This window comes from Amphimedon queenslandica, unplaced genomic scaffold (assembly GCF_000090795.2).
Source record: "Amphimedon queenslandica unplaced genomic scaffold, v1.1 AMPQUscaffold_13487, whole genome shotgun sequence".
In the NCBI taxonomy this organism is placed as follows: Eukaryota; Metazoa; Porifera; class Demospongiae; order Haplosclerida; family Niphatidae; genus Amphimedon; species Amphimedon queenslandica.
Window position 1 is genome coordinate 236108 of NW_003546277.1, and position 18745 is coordinate 254852.

An 18745-nucleotide genomic window follows, 5' to 3' on the forward strand; every position below is an offset into this window, starting at 1 on the left:
ACTAAGATACAGCACTATACATACTAATGTTTGGAGTTGAGATGATAACATTTGGATCTACTAATTTAAAAGCAAGTTTATCCATTGTTACCAACAGCTGACTAGCAACACCATTAATGTCCCTTCCCTAAAATTACATTAAATACTCTACAGAGTGCATTACAACTAATATAGGAACAAACTTGATCTTCTTGCATGTCTTCAGTCTTCAAAATTTTGCTAGCAATATTAAACACTGTCTATTTATACAATCAGATATCCATGATCACTGTATACTTGCATACTTCTGCTTTGTCGGTGGTCATATTCTGTGAAGCAGTTACTATTACATCTAGCAGGACAGTAACCTCCCCAATTTCTAACTCTCCATTACTGTCGTTGGAGGACACAGATTGATTGAGTAATACCAAAGCTGTTAAAGGATCACTGGACGCCTAAAGTACACAAAGTGAATCTACATAAAGTAACATAGTTACTGCACCTCTTCTAAAATTCTATTGTACGCTTGAGACGCATTACAATTGATAGTACCCCACACTCCATTAGCTTTGCAGAGTCTAGTAGCTACAGAATAAAATTTAAACAATTATTTCAATAAAGTACATGTATACGATGTTATGACAAAACTTTTATTACCATTTGCCATTCCCTTGCTACAAGTTCCATTAGCAGTTTGATTAACTGGTGTATCAGGCCAAATACCATCAGTGAAGCACATAGGAACAGCTGGACCTGTAGGTGTAACTATAGGACTAGAGTCAGTCATCGTGGAAGTAGTAGACATAACAACTGTCATTATAGTTGTAGATGGACTATCTGTCATGTATGAGTCACTTAGAGAGGATGAAGTTATTTCCTCAATGTTGTACATGTACCGGTAAGTTGCTTCACGAGGTATGAGTCCATCTCCTCCATCCATTAACAGTATAGGACCTTCACCAGCACACACTGACTGGTTAGATATACCACCATTAGTGTAATTCAGTGATGTACTATAAACTCTATACATAATAATAAAGATATAACTTAGACTTGCATTAACAAAGCTTACTCATTGAGATCAGTGAATATGATTGGTTGACTAATACTCCAAATATCATAATTAGAAGTGTAGTTTTCTTGTGTCCATATTAATGATACTAGTTCAGTGTTCTTGTGTATACAGAATGAGACTGAAGTGTATTGTGTAGGATTAGGTGAATATATGGGTACACCATTGAGATGAGTAGTATTGAAATTAGTCCAATACTTGTTACCTACTGGAGCATAATAAGCTAATGGTGTACTTGCGGTATTACTATCCACAGCAAGAGAGAGGAGAATGGCATTAGGTGATGAACTGCTTAGAGTAAATTTTCTGAGTTGCAGAATAAAACTAGCATTTACCCTAGAAAGTACATGTAATGGAGTATATAAAATGATAATAGCTTACATGTGTCCATTACAGGAGAATGAGGAGACCAAAGGAGGAGTTGCAGCTTCATGCAGTGATACAGTCTCATGATAGACACATTGATCATAAACAGATTGATCATAGATAGAATGATTATACAAAGCTGATTCATTATAGAAAGCTGATAAGTGTTCATCAATTACTGGAGACACTGCAATACGATCTTTTGTTTTTCCACCAGTGAAAAACAAGCAAGGTTCAGATCCATTGCCACACTGATAAGGGACTTGAGACATTTGAGCAAATGTACAATTCCATGATGTTTTACAAATATCGTCATCATCATCAAAGTCTTCACTGTACAGGTTACCATTGGTATTAATAGAAACCCTCACATCATCCAGTGACCAAACATCACAATGTCCCTCATTAGATTTGCGATATTGAGTCCAAGAAAATGATAGGTTTTCTGTAAACATTCGATAATCACTCACATATATTGTGTGAGAGACAGGCCCTATTACTTTAGTTCTATTGACTGGAATAATGTAAGAAGCATCCTGAAGTCTCACTCTCAGTTGGCAATAGTTTGAATTAAATTCTGTAATACTGACATGATCCTTATTAAGTCCTATATTCCCTCCAGTAATTGTGACGTATTGTAATGGTAATATTGAGCCATCACCAAATAGTGCCTTAACCAGTACACCTTCATTAGCATTACTTAAACGCCAACACCCAGGACGAGGATCACGATAACGAAGGACTAGTGTGAATTCCAGCCGACTAAAAAAGGAAAAAAACCTAAAATTTAATGAAAGATATGACTTGCAATTGCAAATTTTGAGGACGACAATTAGAAACTTGAACAAAAAACTGATTAAAATCTTTATCTTCACTGATGTTGTCACACTGAGGGGCTAAGAATGACAATTCACTTATAAATACTCCAGAACCAATAAAAGAATTACACAGTGGAGCTTCAATTGTCGCATTTCTATTACAATACTGACTATACAGGGAATGAGAAACAAATACAGGCAACACACATTTACCTTACAAATACTGTAATAAAAGGAGAAGTTGTTTTGATACTTTCAGTGGAAAAGGTCACAAATCTGTACTGAACTTTACTGCCAAGAGAAATGACCAATGAAACTTCCTGCCCATTTGTACAATAATCTAAATAAAGAATAACAAACACTATTATTATTTATTATTATTATCATTATCATTATTATTATCATTATCATTATCATTATTGTAACCTGCAAGATGCCAAGGGGAGAATGGTTCATTGTTAGATGTCTTGTATCTTACTGAGAGCTGGCCAGCCATTTCAACATAGCCAGTACTAAAATATGAAAATACATTGTAGATCAAAATATACAACACATTGTAACTAACACTGTAATATTTTCAGAGAACACAAGTTGACAGCAAATGAGAGACAAAAGTACTGACAGGCACTGAAGGGAGGCCATCATTAAACTGGATGTGTGGAGTAACTGACCAACAAAAATATTCAGAGAAGCTACATGTGAGTGTAACTGCACTGTCAGTTATGCAAGAGCTGCATAACTTAACAAGGATATAGCACAATTCATAGAAATCGACAACAGCTACAAAACATTAAAATATTAGTGGCTGTGGATTCAGGGTTGGTGAGGAAAGCTGACTTACACACTTTCAATAAAATACAATTTTACAATTTATCATTTGATGGACTGGAAAAATTACAATGTATAATATAAAAGAATAATTGGGAAAGTGTGCTATAAAATATCATTAATATCAGTTACTGATTGTAGCCAAACTCTTTAAAAATGGCCATGAGCTCCTCATCATCTTGAGCAGCATCAAGTGGCGTGAGATCGTTCTAAAGAATACAAAGATAGATACAGTATACATATAAAATTTTGATATTACTTCATCTTTTATGTAAGGATCAGCTTTATACTCCAATAGAAGATGTACGATTTTTGAATAGCCACGATTAACAGCATAGTGAAGAGGAGTAGAACCAGTCTGTATGTACATGTATAAAATAGGAGCGTAAAATACAGTAAATGTACATCATGTGTAAATCAATAAGTTATATTTGTCTCAAAATAACAATAAAACTCTGATCCTTACATCATCAGGTATATTAGGATCAACCCCTTTATGCTCAAGGAGTAACTTCACAACTTCATGACGTTGTGGTTTCTGAATGCTATCAACTGCAATATGAAGAGCTATCTTTCCTTCATCCTAAAGACAATAGTAACTGCAAATACTAGTCAATGGATGCTTACAGAATCTCTAATATTAACACTAGCTCCATGTTTAAGCATTGTCTCTACAACTTTAGGATGAGCTTGAGTTAATGCAACATCAAAAGCTCTCCAGCCACTCTAAGAGAGAGGGAGGGAGAGAGGGGGGAGAGAGAGAGGGAGGGAGGGAGAGAAGAGGTGGTTCAAAGTTATTAGTTATTTCTATAAGTTACAAGTACCTTATCTTTAATATTAACATCAAGTTTATGGTCAATAAGTACTTCAGCTACTTCAGCACGACCACGTCTAGCTGCAATGTGAAGGAGAGACCATTCACCCTGTAACATTAAAGTGGCATAATACAACATGTTAATGATTAAAGATAAGAGAGAAAGCTACATGTACATGTAAGGAGCTGTCACCTCATCATTTACACCAAAGTCAGCTCCATATTCTATCAGTGTTTCAACAACTTTATGATGTCCTCTCATTACAGCATTGTTAATAGCAGCCCATCCACCCTTGAGAGAGAAAAATGTATAAATATATACAGGACAGGACGTCTCACCTTTTCCTTTTCATCTATGATAGAAACATCTTTCTCAAGAAGAGCCTTCACAATGTCATTATTACCATCCCAAGCAGCTTTATGCAATGGTGTACAACCATCCTGAGAAAGAGAGAGTTCACTTTAATAGGGAATTATAAGACAGTACATGAACATGTATTATGAACTCTAGTATACAATGAACAGATTTAGTAGGTGAAGAACATACCAATCCTTTGCTTCCAGGACTGGCTCCCTTCTCCAAGAGAAACTCAACAACTTGTAAGTGATACGATGAAGCATAATGTAAGGGAGTGTAACCCTCCTATGCAAGCATAAGATAAAATATGATATGATTACCCATCAATATTTTGAAAAGCCTGCAGTTAATTACCTTATCAACAGCATTAACATCAGCTCCATACTCCAAAATTAAGGTTTCAACTACAGTCAAATGACCATTATCTGAAGCATAGTGCAATGGAGTTCTACCATCCTGACATTATAAATACAATAAAACATAAAGAGCTCAGTCATGGCTTCCTTTACCTTGTCTCCGATATCAATAGTTGCTTCATTGTTCAATAGTAACCTCACAGTTTCTTCATGACCAGTCTCAGCAGCCAAATGAAGTGGAGTCTTGTTATCCTATAGATCATGAAATTGTACAAAGAGAATCCTTAAAAGTAACTGTATACATGTATGGGATTATATTTGCAGATTTGATTTTTGATGCAGTTGTAAATTATAAAAAAACATGTACATGTAAGTTCTCCATGCTACATTTGCACAGTATATGTCATAATACAAGGACACACTACATTACACATAACCAAAGTGGCAGTAATAGTGATGAGTAAATGTATCATCAACATACTTTGGTATCAGTAGAGTCCACAGGGAGAGCTCCTTCATTGATAAGGACATTTATTGCAACACTGTGACCATTGGCTGCAGCATAATGAAGATAATTCCTGCCAAACTACATGTGAAAAGAAATATTAAATATAGTGTGCTCTTCTCTCCATCACTCTCAATCATAGTGAACATACAGTACCTTATTTCCAGTCTCAAGACTACACCCAGACTGAAGGAGACATTTAAAAGCATCAACAGCATTCACCATAGCAGCTGTGTAGAGTGGAGTCCATCCTTGCTAAAGAAATAAAAAGGACTATCATCAAATTTTTGCTATAAGCCATTTAATTAATGTGGATATTGTTGGTAGAAGTATTAATGTAATTAAAGTGATTAGAATCAGTTACAGTGAAGTGCATGTTTAAAATGGTATTCCAACCTTATTCTCAATTGTTGTATCAACTCTGTGATCAAGCAGTGTCTCCACAGCCTCAAGACTGCCTTTCTTGATGGCAGAATGAAGAGGAGTGTCACCAAGCTACAAGGTATAAGCAACGTGACATTAACATATGTACATGTACAAAGGATGAAAACCTTATTAGTAACGTTAGCATCAGTCCCTGTACTGAGTAGAGCCTTCATTCTGTCAATTTCATGATTTTCAATCAATAAATGAAGATGAGTAGCACCATCCTAAAAGAAATTATAAAAAATTACACAAAGTGTATGTCACCTCATCAACTCTAGCTCCATGTTGTATGAGTGTCTCTACCATGTCACTGCGATCATTTCTGATGGCATAATAAAGAGCAGTCTTTCCATCCTACATGTACATGCATATGAATATAAATATACATGCATAATAATTGTATATGTAGTTATAAAATGAACTACATACATCACTCAATGTGAGTTTACATTGATACCTGATTGACAATGTTCACGTCAACTTTGAGTCTAATCAAAGCACAGAGCATGGAGTGGTAGCCTGAATCAACTGCTAAGTGAACCAAACTTTGACTGTTGTTCTATAAAATGATAATAATCATCAAATGCTGCATAGCAAGACAATTCCCTTACTAGTGGTAGAGTGTGAGGTAAGAATTTTATGTTCAAATCAACTCCTTTTCTGACTAACTGCAAGAGATGAGGTATGTCTCCAGCAGCCACAGCTCCATAAACCTAATCATGTCACAATTACACATACCACCTCATGAAATCAGTCTATACATAATGTACTGTACATGTACCTTCTGTCTTCTGATCATAATCGGTCTTTCTAGATCACTGCAATCTACAAAAAATTACATTTTAATTTACGTCTCCTTTTTGGTAAATTAGTATTGCACTACTGCTTATTCAAAAGTCTCTCCTCCTTTCTCTCTCAATATTTCTCTCTCCTTTCCTTACCCAGTATAGTAATCCCATCAGCAAGAAGCTCAGAAACTATCTTAGGATTATGAAAGACCCCCCATATCTTCTCATAGGAGTAAGTACAAGTCACCACAAGAGTAACTAGAATGCACTGAACTGACACATCACTAAAAGAAATGCAGTCCATAAAATTGAAACGATCCTTCATGTATTGGAACCAGCCACCTACAGTCTTTTGAGATGAAGGATTGACAAGTTTTAAAATTATTTTAGGAAGTCCAACTGGCGTTAAAGGACGTAGGTTAGGATGGTTTTCAAATACTAAAAATAAGTCCGAAAATTTAGTCGATTTTAGAAATTCCGTATGCTCTAGTTTATAAGACTCTAACTCAGCATGGATTTCGTGTTTCTTATCTTTAACAAAAACTCTAATGAGTTCTTCGAGCATCCCATAGTTAAAGTAACCGATAAAATGTCTGTCTTTAAGGAAATTCAAAATATCATTGACACAAGATGAAGCATCAATGCTCTCTTTGTATGGCTGACTATTCAGCAAGGAAGCCTGCAAAATGTCTTTGACAATCATTTTGAAATTATTTATCCTCATCCCATCTAAAGCATCCCAAGAAGACATTAGGAGCATCCTGAAGTCACTCTGAAGTGAGTTCAGCTTATCAACAATGACACTGAATATCACTGGACCTACAAGATACAAGTAAATGCACATGCACACAATGTTTAAAGGATGTAATCGATACAGTAATTTTGATGCATTTACATGTGAATGTGCATGAAGAATCAATACCATGTACATGAACACGTATGTATATCTACTAAAAAATTCATCTCTCATTCAGTTTAATAACTTCTCTCTCACCAATTTCTTGCATAACTTACTTTTTGACTTTTCTCTCACCATCAGCTGATGATGTTTCACTATGCTTGTCTCATCAGTAGTACTGGATTCATCTTCATTGTAAGATACATCTTTCTTTATTCCCTCTAGAATAGTCCTTAGCTCCTCATGTTTCTCCATAATATTGAGAATACATTTGAAATCTGAATCAACTCTAGCCTCCATCTTTTTGATTAGCAGCACAGCTAGAGTCTCATCTGTTTCCCTCTCTTGATGAATTCTATCCATATCCTTCTCCTTCAGAAGCCTTTCTGAGTAAAGGTAAGCTGCAAAGGAGTTCCTTACTCTCCTAAGCATCAAGGCTTCCTTGAAGCCTGGCAAGTATTTCACATAAAGGTCCCTGTAGGACGCCATTTTAATGGGCGTGAGCCCGCCAAAAAGGAGGAGGGGCTCACCCCGTGGTAACAGCCCACGCATAAAAATTAGCTCTAAAATTAAAATTTTCCCAGACCCCCGAGAGGAGAAGGAAACAGAATATAGATTTAGAAAAGTAAAAATTAATCATTAAAAATTTAAGAGCCTGCTATGTCCTATTTCAGCAACCCATATTGTTCCATCATTAGCAACTGCAATCCCTCTTACATTAAACACCTTATCAAATGAAGCAATCAAATTATAAGAAGAGTCAAATACGCCAATCTTTGACGTCCCACCATTCATGCTAAGCAGAGGATTTCCAACTGGATCAAATGCAATCCCACAAGGGCTCTGCTTGACCGGATATTTGTTAATGAATGTTCCATCAAGTGTGAAAACAGCAACATTGTTTGAGTTGAAACCAGTCACATGAAGACGACCACTGGCATCAATGGCTACACCCTCTGGTGTGTCAAACCTTCGATCCATTTTATTACTTGTTGCATTAATAAAGTGAGAGTGGCTACCATCTTTGTTAAAGACTTGAACTCGGTTATTACCATACTCAGTAACATACAGTTTCCCATTACTGTCTAGACATATGCCCCAAGGATATTTCATTTGTCCTTTCCCAGAGCCTTCACTGCCAAACGTGTCAATAAATTCTCCTTTCCTAGTAAACCTTTGTATTCTATTGCCATTATTCTCAGCCACATAGACTGTATTACCACTGATTGCTATACCTGCAGGTTGCAGGAACTGTAACTGGCCTTTCCCCTTTGATCCTATCACTCTCTTGTAGTCTCCATTACTACTGTAGACGTAAACACAATGGTGAAAGTGACTGGTAACAAATACATCTCCATTATCTGCTATAGCTATGAAAAAAGGTGAATCTATATCAGATATGGTAACCAATGGTCCCTTGAGAGAAGATATGCTTGCATAGTCTCGACTAATGTACAAATTAAATGGACTATTTTTGATTGGTCCATCGTTGAGTGAAAGAGTAATTTTCTGTTGTCCAAATTGCTGAGGAATAAAAGAAGCAGTGTAGGTGCCATCACCAGAGTCAATAATAGTAGCAGAAACGTGTTTCTTTCCTCCTCCTCCTCCTTTACATGCAATTTGACCAGTAACACGAGCACCTCCTTTATTTAACCTCTTGCCAGTAGAATCTCTTGATATTACTTTAATCTGTAGCTCTTTGCCAACTGTGTGAATACATGACGGTATCTCAGCTGTAGTCTCCTCAGGACAAATAGGATCAACACCATTGACTGTACCAAGTGACGCTATACCTGATGCAATTTTACTGACATTCATCTCAATATTAACAGACGGGCTCTCACACAGAGTGAGTGACGTACCAGAAAACTTCTCCTGGAGCTCAGTGGCTCTGGCCTGGAGTGTATGAGCAATAGAAAGTAATTCCACATCACCATAATCTCTGACAGCAGTCTGTGACAGATCCTGACATGCTTTCATGTCTTCCATTAAAGATTTGAAAGTATCAAGCTGGCGAGAGAGACGAGTTTGCTTGGCTAATGAGACATCATTGCTCTTCTCTATTAATGACTGCTCTCTTCCTTCCAGCAGCTTCTGAAGACTGGCAATACTCTGACGTATGAGGGTATCAACTTCGTCCTTTTGCTTTCTAATCATCTCATTTGTTCTTTCTCCTGCATCAAGAACAGCTTTTAGCTTCTCTTCACTCTCATGGACAGCAGTCATGACTTTAGTAAGCTCTTCTTTTGTCTTTACTGCTTGTGGTTTAGCCTCAGTCACAGTATGGTCCCTGTGACTGATGATGGTACACTTAACACAAACAGGTACTGAGCACTGGTTGCAGTAGAAGTCAAGCTCCTGCCGAGGATGGTCATGGCACGAGAGAGAAGAAGACGGGAGGAGTTTGAGCAGATCCCCTCTTGGCATAGCCCGTGCTTTTTCTAAGGTGAACGATGAATGAGAGCGAGTGACTTTAACTGTTTGATGAGCACCCCAACAAGTTTGGCAGAGAAAATCCATACAGTCAGTGCAATAAGCAACGGCACATCCGGCCCCATCATCACAGGAGTTACACGATGGAGAAGTGGAAGAAGACGTGATTTTGAGCAAAATGTCTTCTTGATTGCTAATCAAATGCAAGTTGCAAGGGAGAGATGTGATGCCCCCATCTCCTTTAGGTAGTTTAGTAATCTCACGACATGTTGGACAAGTAACGGTCTGCTTTGAGGCCTTTCCATCAACCAGTGACTGAAGGCAAGGAGTACAAAAGGAATGGAGACAAGAGAGGAGACGTGGGTCAGTATATGAGTCATTACACCTTGGACATAAAAGAGATGAAGATGAAGCTTCATTTACTACCTCATTACTAGGTCTAGGAGGTACAGAAGCAACCTAAACAAGGCAATAATTACCGAGTCCTTTCTGCTGTTTACTAACCACTGGTTTCTGAGAAGAATCCATTCTTTTGAGTTTTGATACAAAGATCTAAACACGGATTTGACCCACGGGCTAAAATTTTTAATTGCTGTTAGGACCCCGGAAGAGACGGATGTGGTCGTGGTAGGAAATGATGCAATGATGATGTCATGGAATAATTAGCGCATGCTCCCACGTGATTAAAATTCATTACCGCCCCTATATCTTTGTACGGTCTTTCTTTACCCTTCTCGAATCTACTCTTGTGAGAGATAGAGAGAGAGATGGGGATCAGTAAAGACCAAGCCTACAAGATATTGGGGCTAGAAGAAGGTCAGTTTATCGTATGGTGTCCTTTGAAATGTCATTCTGTGTCTTATATTTACAGGAGCACCTGATTTTCTTGTTCGTTCTCATTATTGTCGGCTGGCCAACAAATACCATCCTGACAAGAATCCTCACAATAGGGATGTTGCTCTACATGTGAGACTCAACAGAGAGAGAGAGAGAGGGAAAGAGAAGGGGGAAACCATTTGTTTACTATTGTGGGAGAAATTTGAGAACAAAAATTAAAAACCAATTAAAAATATAATTTCCTTGTACCTAATTAGCAAGTCCGGCATCTATTATTCTTATTGTGATGATTTCTTTATTTCAAATGTCTAGCATATTTGCTATGATAATTTATTACATTGGTGTTTATTTTGTATCAGTGGGCATTTGAAAATTAGTTTTGTTCTTCCTTTGTTTAGAAATTCCAAAAGATTGTTGATGCTTATGTTCGCTTACAGATAGAGCCTGACGACTGTGATCAGATGAAAATGAAAATGATACTAACAGAACTGTATGCCATAAATGAAGACATATTAACAGGTATTATATATTCACTTTCTGTTAATCATCCTGCCATGTTTATATTTGTCCTCTTTCATCCTCTCCCTCTCTCTCTGTCTCTTCCCTTCACTATGCCTTTTCCTTTCTCTCTTTATTTTTGCTTCTTTCTCTCCCATTTCTCCTTTTCCCTCTCTTTCCTCCTCTCTCAAGATGAATATGGATCAACATTTCCTGATGAATTAGACATTGGGATACCCTGTACCGATATTGTCCCTGCTACCTCTCCCCCTTACTCCTCTTCTGCTTTCTCCGAGAAAGGACCCTATGCTGAGGTACTCCAGGACTTTATGATACGAAGCTACATGTCTGGCGGTCGTAGGACCAAGCCATCTGTGAACATGAGTATGTCAGACATTGTCATTGTATCATTATTTTGTCTTGTGTAACACGTGTTGTTGCTACATGTTTGGCTTATCATCATGTCCTGCGGTTAATTCTCATGAAAGCAAATCCTCCAAATGTCCATATATTAATGTACATTGGTTGTAGATGTACATATTAATGTACTGTGTTATCCTAATTCAATAACTATAGCTCATCAAATCCAATTTTAATCTGTGTAGTGTGTACCTGCCTGACCTTAGTTTCCCTGACCTCTAATGAGATTCACTACTTCACACTAGTATTCAGAATACACTTGATACCATGACACCACATGCTGGCATGTGTCATGTGTCATGTTATGACACTTGTGTGTGTTTAATTGGGTATGAAAGGAAACATGAATGTACAATTGTGCATGTATAATGCATGTATTGTGTGTGTGGGTATCTATGGACTATAGCTCCCATAGTATCTTTTGTAGTATACTCATGGTCACATGCACAATTACACATTGTTGTAGTATTAAAAATAAATTAACTTCATTTTAATTATAATCCTCTTCTTTTCTTTTAGCTGTGGATAGGAAATTGGAAGCAAGTGATAGAGTTAGTCTTCCCCTCTCTCTTTTTAAATGTTACTTTATCACTTTCTCTTCTTCATCTCACTCCATAGGCAATGGAGCTGGCATCAAAGCATGCTGATGAATTATTGAAAGATGAAGAGGAAGAAAGGATGAAAGAGGAAAAGAGAAAGCAAAAGAATAAGAAGGTAAAGTTCTAATTTTCAATTTTCACTAGGAAGCTTTCTCTCTTGTAGAAGAAAGAAGCCAAAAAGAAAAAGAAAGGACAGGTAAAGGTCATAGAGTAGCTGTGTTACAGTTTACATTGTACTTATAATTAAATTAATTGTAATTATTATTAGTTATTGTAACTAGAGCCCCGTTTACACTATGCTCTCAAAGCGGTTTGAAACCGGTTTAGAAATAAATCAGTTTATATGTGTGGACAATTTCACAAACTGACTTATCTAAACCACCTTAGGTAGGTGGTTGTTTGAGATAATCAAACCGGTTTAAGTGCTAAAGTAGCTGTATTATGTATGCAATGTAGCATGGTAAACTGATTCAACCACAGGTACTGTAGACACAATTAAGCTGGCTTCTGAACCACTTTGATCCAAACTGGTTTGTAGTGTAAACGGTACTTATGATTGTGTTTTTTTTATGAAGACAAATACTAGCAAGAAGAAGCAACCCTCCTCCTCCAGTGGTTATGTTATTGATGATGATGATGATGATGAAGATGATGTATCAGATGACATTCATTCCTTTCTTTCTGACATGGGAGAAGGGGTAAGTTGATTGATAGTTTTATACAATTACATGAAATTATGTCTTTATTATACCTCTTCCTTGATTATGTATGTGTGTGTCCATTTGCTGTTGGATTAATACCTGCATATACCCTTCCTTCTTGTACTGTCTTTTCTTTCTTTTGTCTTTTTTGATATCTTTTCTTATGTCCACCAATCATATCTTGTGTACAGTTGGACATAACTGGGTCTTTCTTTTCAAAAGTTAATGTTGCAATAAATGACCAGCCAATTGGCAGCATAGGAGCTGAGACCTTTACCAGAGGAGACTCCATGAGCAGTACAACTAGTAAGAGCTCCATCAGTAGCAAAGGAAGCACTGCTTCTTCTGTCTCTGAGAATACATGCCCAAGCCCTAAGAGATCAATAAGCAATAATTCCATTGAATACAGTAGCACTGGGAATCATGGTGCTACTACTGTTGGTAATAAGAAGGCTTCAGTAGATAGAAGAATGGTTTCAGTTGATTGTATGGGCTCTACTGAAGCTCATTTGACCAAGGTGACAGCTGCTGCTTTTAAGAAACCGTTTGATACTCCAAAGGAAACTATTGAGAAACCATTGAGAGAGATACATGTGAATGATGAATCTCTGGCTAATGGGAAGGGAAAATCTAACAATACTGGCTACCATAAAGAAAGACAAGTGGGAAAGACACAGAAAAGTACTTATTGGGGCGGAGATAAGGTCACCTTTAAACCAAACCCATCAAATTCCGGGAAATATTTCCAGCCTGATCTCCCGCCACGCCTTGCTAAACTAGCCCAGTCAAAAGGTGGAAGACAGGTTTATAATATCAACAATGATTGGAGAGCTGGAGGGACTAAGTATACCTATAACTGTGAGAGTAGTGGCTCTTATGATGGTGGTAATACTTATATTGAAACTGAGGGAAAGGGAAGAAGTGAAAGAATGACGTCATCAATGGATAGTACCTTGAATGAGACTGCTATTGTTAAGAATCCACCTGGTACTGACCGTACTAAACAATATACTCATGAAGCTATGTCAAGGGTAAGGCAATGCTTGGAATCCTGTTTGTTATTGAGTTAATTTCTGTAGAATGGAGCTGGTAATGAACTTGATGAAAGTAGAAGAATGGCTGGTAAGCAGTATAGCTAATGTACATTTGTGTATATGCCCTCCATTTCATAAATTATAAATGTATTTTATATTTATTTTTCTTTTCATGCAGTATTGGGTAATAGTGCTGCTAAAGAGGGTCAGTTTCATGATGCAGTTATGTATTTCAGCAAAGCTATACAGCACTATCCCTTCGATATGAGGTGAGCTTAATGATCTGCTGCTTAAGTTGATTGCATCTGTTCCTTCTTCTTGTTGACAGGTATTACGGGAATAGGTCTTTTTGTTATGAACACTTGAAGGACTACAAACTGTGAGTGTTTTAAAAGCAACTGGCATTATAGAATTTAATTAAATGTGATGTTCTATTTAGTGCCCTTCAAGATGCTAACGAAGCTTTGAGAATAAATGAGGATTGGCCAAAAGGACATTTTAGGAAAGGGAAAGCACTTGTTGGGCTTCAAGTACATGTTCATGCACACAAACTCTTCTGCTACATATTCTATCACTTCTCTTCTTATTGTAATACCATTTTATCTTATTTTCAGAAATATGAAGAAGCTGAGGAATGTTTTAAAATGGCTGTTAAGCATGATCCTGACTATATTGATGCAATGGAACAGTTGCAGGCAACCCAGATAAAAAGATTAATGGTAAAAGAAAATTCTTTAAAAGTTGCAAGTTACCTAACAGTTGGGCAAAAGTCCCTGTACTATAGTACAGTGTCTCAGGCCAAATTTCGCCAAAAATGACTAGGAGAGAATTCCTCATTTTTACAACATTTTCTGATACATATACATGTTCTTATGTTGTGTAGCAAGTTTGAGCTGATTACGATTAAAATTAGATTTTTTGTGAATTTTAAAAGTTACTCCAAAATCAGACCAAAGTCCCTGTACTATAGTACAGTGTCTCGGGCCAAATTTCGCCAAAAATGACTAGGAGAGAATTCCTCATTTTTACAACATTTTCTGATACATATACATGTTCTTATGTTGTGTAGCAAGTTTGAGCTGATTACGATTATAATTAGATTTTTTGTCATTTTAAAAAGTTTTTCAAAGCAATGCCTCATAAACTATTTTTGCCCACCTCATGTTGACAAAAAAGTCAAACACTACCGAACTCTCAAGTAAGATAATTTTCTTTATTTTTTAAAGGAGATGGGCTTCAGTGAAGAGCAGTCAAGGACTGCATTAAGTGAGTATGAAGATGTAGACAAAGCTGTTGAGAGCCTCATACTGAGTGATGTTGATGGATCCTCTGATCTTACTGAGAATGAGCGGCCACAGAGTAGTAGCCTTCCAGGATCCGATACAACTAGCGAATCAGAGAGCCCAAAGCAAACCAGGCCAGTTAGACAATCGTAAGCTGTAACAGAACATAAAGAGAGGTATTAGTCACATCTTTCTCTTTATTGTAGTATTGGTAATCGCCTGTGGGTTGGTAATGTCAATCCTGCCATTATTACTGAAGGAATGCTCTTCGATGCTTTTAAAAGGTTCGGATGTACATGTACATGTATTCCTATTATTATTTATATGTATTTTGATACAGGTATGTAAGTGTAGAAGGAGTCCACATAATAGGAGAGAAGTATTGTGCTTTTGTTGAGTTTAGTACTTCAGAAGATACTGCCATAGCATTGGAACAGATGCAGGTTTGCTGCTGATTTACATGTACATGTATTTTGTCTTTTTATTGCCTACATTTGTATTTATCTCTCACAGGATTATTGTCTAGAGGATTGCACTCTTTATTTAAGAGTTCCGGATAATCCTAATTATTCGCAATATCTTAAAAATCCAAAGAAGTCTGCTCCTAAATTGTAAGCTCCCTTGTTATAGCTCTTAGTAATGGGCTCAGATACATCAATCATGTTCATACCTACTATCATTAAATATTATTTACTCAAACTTATTCTACATTACAGAAAGGCATCAATAATTCAATATCTATCAATGTATTCTATTCATTCTTTTTTGTAGTACTAAAACTGCTGAAGAGTGTCGTTTCTGGAGGACTAACGGTTGTTTTTTTGGTGAAAAGTGTCGCTATATTCACATACCAAAGAACAAGGGGATTGATTTAAAATTCAAAAGGAGCATTCATCCTTCACAGACGTATTGGAGAAAATGATATAACTAGAAACTGCTGCTATTTAGCTATTATTATTATACTGTAATCATTTGAATAATAAAGATTGTTAAAATCTTAGAGCTATAAGTTGTAAATATTCACGTGTATCCTATTCTAACATTATTCATTTGTTATGGGCAGTGTCACTCCATAATGATGTTCTTGATGGAATACAAGCCTCTCTGTCTTTGCTTTCTTGCAGTGGCTCTTTGTTCTGCAAAGCTACCAATGTTCTCATGGGACACATTACCATTGTTCTTTCATTCTTCTAATGCGAGTGGTCCCTATTCTCATGAGTCTCTTAAAACTATTGCCAAGTTTCAAATGGTCACTGTTGAGAAATGGCAAGGCTATCTTGTCCCTGGAGTGGACGATGATGATGAAATGATAAATTTCATGAAAATGGTGAAGGATGTCAATCCAAATGCTGCAACTTATTTCTACATGGCCTCGTATGCTGATCTCCCTGAAATGACGAAAATGAAGCGAGAGTTTGAGCAACATCCAGACTGGTACCTGAGAGACAGCAATGGAACTAAAGTCATGAAAACTGGCAAAACCTCCTTTTATGTGTATGACGTCTCTAATCCTGCAGTGCGTCAATGGTGGATGGACTACTGCCTTGCTGCTGTGGCTGCTACTAATGGTGATGGGTGTTTCTGTGACTCCTCACAACATACAAACATGACATTTGTACCACCATTGTCACCTGAGAAGGAGAAGGCATGGGGAGATGGTCTACTTCAACTAACTAAAGAGGTGCAGGATGCTTTGGGTGATGACAAACTGCTCATTGGGAAAGTTGCAAATCAATCTTATGTCAAAGCAGTTCAAATTGAATTCTTTCGTCCAAATAATGACTCGATAGTTGAACTGATGCTTGGTGTTGAAGTTGATCAGGTTGTACAAGCTCATGCACCAATCTTTTATGATTGTCATGATGATTTAACTCACCACATAGCAGCATTTCTCACTTGGAGCTGGAGAGAACTGCTACTTTGGATGTGGCCACTGGAACACTTCAAATGATGACACCAGTGCTTTGCTATGGAAACCAGAATATGATAAGCCACTGGGAGCTCCTAATGGTCCTGCTACTTACAAGAATGGTGTCTGGAGGAGAGAATTCTCTCGTGGAACAACTGTTGAGTTTGATACAAACACTAACACTGGAACTATAAAATGGGGGGATTAATAATAGCTGGTTATCATTGTTCACTTAATTAAGTATGCTGCTGATTGTGTTGCTTATGTATTATTAATTTTATGTAAAAGACATATTCATGACTGATAAAGGTCAACTCAAGCAATGGCAATGAGTAGCTGGACACTCTTTCTCTTCTCTTTGATGGTAGTACTTTGTTCTGCAAAGCTACCAATGTTCTCATGGGATACATTACCAGTGTTCTTTCATTCTTGCAATGTCACTGGTTTATATTCTGAGGAATCAATCAAAACCATTGCCAAGTTCCAAATGGTTACTATTGAGAAAGCACAAAGCCATCTTATCCCTGGAGTGGATGATGAGGATGAAATGATGCGTGTCATGAAAATGGTGAAGGATGTCAATCCAAATGCTGCCACATACTTCTACATGAATTCATTCAAAGTTATTGGAGCAATGACAAGAATGACAAGAGAGCTTAACGAGCATCCAGACTGGTACCTGAGGGACAGTAATGGAACTAAAGTTAAACTTAGAGGGCAAGATGTGTATGCTTATGATGTATCTAATCCTGAAGTAAGGGAATGGTGGCTTAACTTTTGTCTCGGTGCTGTTAAAGCTACAAATGGTGATGGATGCTACTGCGACTCCTCTCAGCATACAAATGCTACTTTCATTCCACCATTGTCACCTGAGAAGGAGAAGGCATGGGGAGATGGTCTACTTCAACTTACAAAGGATGTTCAGAATGCTTTGGGTGATGATAATCTTTTAATTGGAAAGTATCCTGGTCAACCTTATGTAAAAGCAGTGCAAAATGAATATTTTGCTCCAAACAATGACTCTATTAATAATTTATTGCTTGGTATTATGTACAAGCAAGTTACACAAGAACATGTACTAATAACACAGGACTGTAATGGAGATTTAACTAATCATATTGCTGCTTTTCTTATTGGAGCTGGAGAATATAGCTACTTCGGATGTGGTACTTGGAGCACTTATAATGATGACACCAGTGCTTTAGTATGGAAGCCAGAATATGATAAGCCACTGGGAGCTCCTAATGGTCCTGCTTCTTACAAGAATGGTGTCTGGAGGAGAGAATTCTCTCGTGGAACAACTGTTGAGTTTGATACGAGCACTAACACTGGAACTATAAAATGGGGGACTTAGTGAACTGTAGCTACTTTTATTCATTTATTAATGAGCTGATTGTTTTGCTTATGCACTATGCGTGCACATGACATTGCTTTTGATAATCAGATTCATTAATGATAGAAGGTCAACTCAAGCAATGGCAATGAGTAGCACACTTTTTCTCTTCTCTTTGATGGTAGTAGTTTGTTCTGCAAAGCTACCAATGTTCTCATGGGATACATTACCAGTGTTCTTTCATTCTGGTAATGAGAGTGGCCTGTATTCTGAGGAATCAATCAAAACCATTGCCAAGTTTCCTATGGTTACTATTGAGAAGTTTCAAAGTGATCTTGTCTCTGGAGTGGATGATGAAGATGATATGATGCGTGTCATGAAAATGGTGAAGGATGCCAATCCAAATGTTGCCACATACTTTTACATGAACTCATACAAAGATCGTCCAGAAATGACAAGAATGGCAAGAGAGCTAGATCAGCATTCAGAC

The 18745-nt window shown here is 37.2% G+C and overlaps 5 protein-coding genes across 5 annotated transcripts in view; 2 read left to right on the forward strand and 3 right to left on the reverse strand.

The window, feature by feature from the left end:
* Position 1: 1 nt before the first annotated feature.
* On the reverse strand, positions 2–2765 carry LOC109580532 (uncharacterized). Its single transcript, XM_019993806.1, has 9 exons — positions 2662–2765; positions 2449–2575; positions 1433–2405; positions 1052–1387; positions 637–1001; positions 482–564; positions 285–434; positions 183–239; positions 2–127 (listed from the first exon to the last, which is right to left on the reverse strand). The coding sequence occupies exons 3-9, from the start codon at positions 1870–1872 to the stop codon at positions 2–4; spliced, it is 1557 nt and encodes a 518-aa protein (XP_019849365.1). The 5' UTR covers positions 1873–2405; positions 2449–2575; positions 2662–2765.
* Positions 2766–3096: 331 nt separating this feature from the next.
* Positions 3097–7741, reverse strand: LOC100639724 (ankyrin-1-like). The gene is made up of 20 exons (XM_003384668.3): positions 7325–7741; positions 6464–7129; positions 6304–6347; positions 6134–6235; positions 5980–6081; positions 5787–5876; positions 5648–5746; positions 5493–5591; positions 5253–5351; positions 5073–5177; positions 4745–4843; positions 4590–4691; positions 4425–4520; positions 4217–4318; positions 4071–4169; positions 3888–3986; positions 3691–3789; positions 3530–3646; positions 3323–3421; positions 3097–3272 (listed from the first exon to the last, which is right to left on the reverse strand). Exons 1-20 carry the CDS (start codon positions 7695–7697, stop codon positions 3192–3194), a joined length of 2772 nt encoding a protein of 923 aa, XP_003384716.1. The 5' UTR covers positions 7698–7741; the 3' UTR covers positions 3097–3191.
* Positions 7742–7779: 38 nt separating this feature from the next.
* LOC105316945 (E3 ubiquitin-protein ligase TRIM71-like) lies at positions 7780–10298 on the reverse strand. The gene is made up of 2 exons (XM_011412265.2): positions 10146–10298; positions 7780–10100 (listed from the first exon to the last, which is right to left on the reverse strand). Exons 1-2 carry the CDS (start codon positions 10167–10169, stop codon positions 7848–7850), a joined length of 2277 nt encoding a protein of 758 aa, XP_011410567.1. The 5' UTR covers positions 10170–10298; the 3' UTR covers positions 7780–7847.
* A 43-nt stretch (positions 10299–10341) lies between these two features.
* Positions 10342–16013, forward strand: LOC100633969 (uncharacterized). The gene is made up of 19 exons (XM_003384624.3): positions 10342–10457; positions 10513–10607; positions 10877–10997; positions 11169–11360; positions 11916–11947; positions 12015–12110; positions 12159–12191; positions 12571–12693; positions 12888–13727; positions 13776–13818; positions 13909–13999; positions 14059–14109; positions 14170–14260; positions 14345–14449; positions 14957–15162; positions 15220–15297; positions 15354–15456; positions 15527–15624; positions 15785–16013. The coding sequence occupies exons 1-19, from the start codon at positions 10409–10411 to the stop codon at positions 15933–15935; spliced, it is 2598 nt and encodes an 865-aa protein (XP_003384672.3). The 5' UTR covers positions 10342–10408; the 3' UTR covers positions 15936–16013.
* Positions 16014–17170: 1157 nt separating this feature from the next.
* LOC109580551 (uncharacterized) overlaps positions 17171–18745 on the forward strand; it is a 5610-nt gene continuing 4035 nt past the window's right edge. The window contains exon 1 of the mRNA XM_019993853.1: positions 17171–17286. Within this exon, the coding sequence (XP_019849412.1) occupies positions 17245–17286 (42 nt within the window). The 5' untranslated portion in view covers positions 17171–17244. The remainder of the gene's footprint in view (positions 17287–18745) is intronic.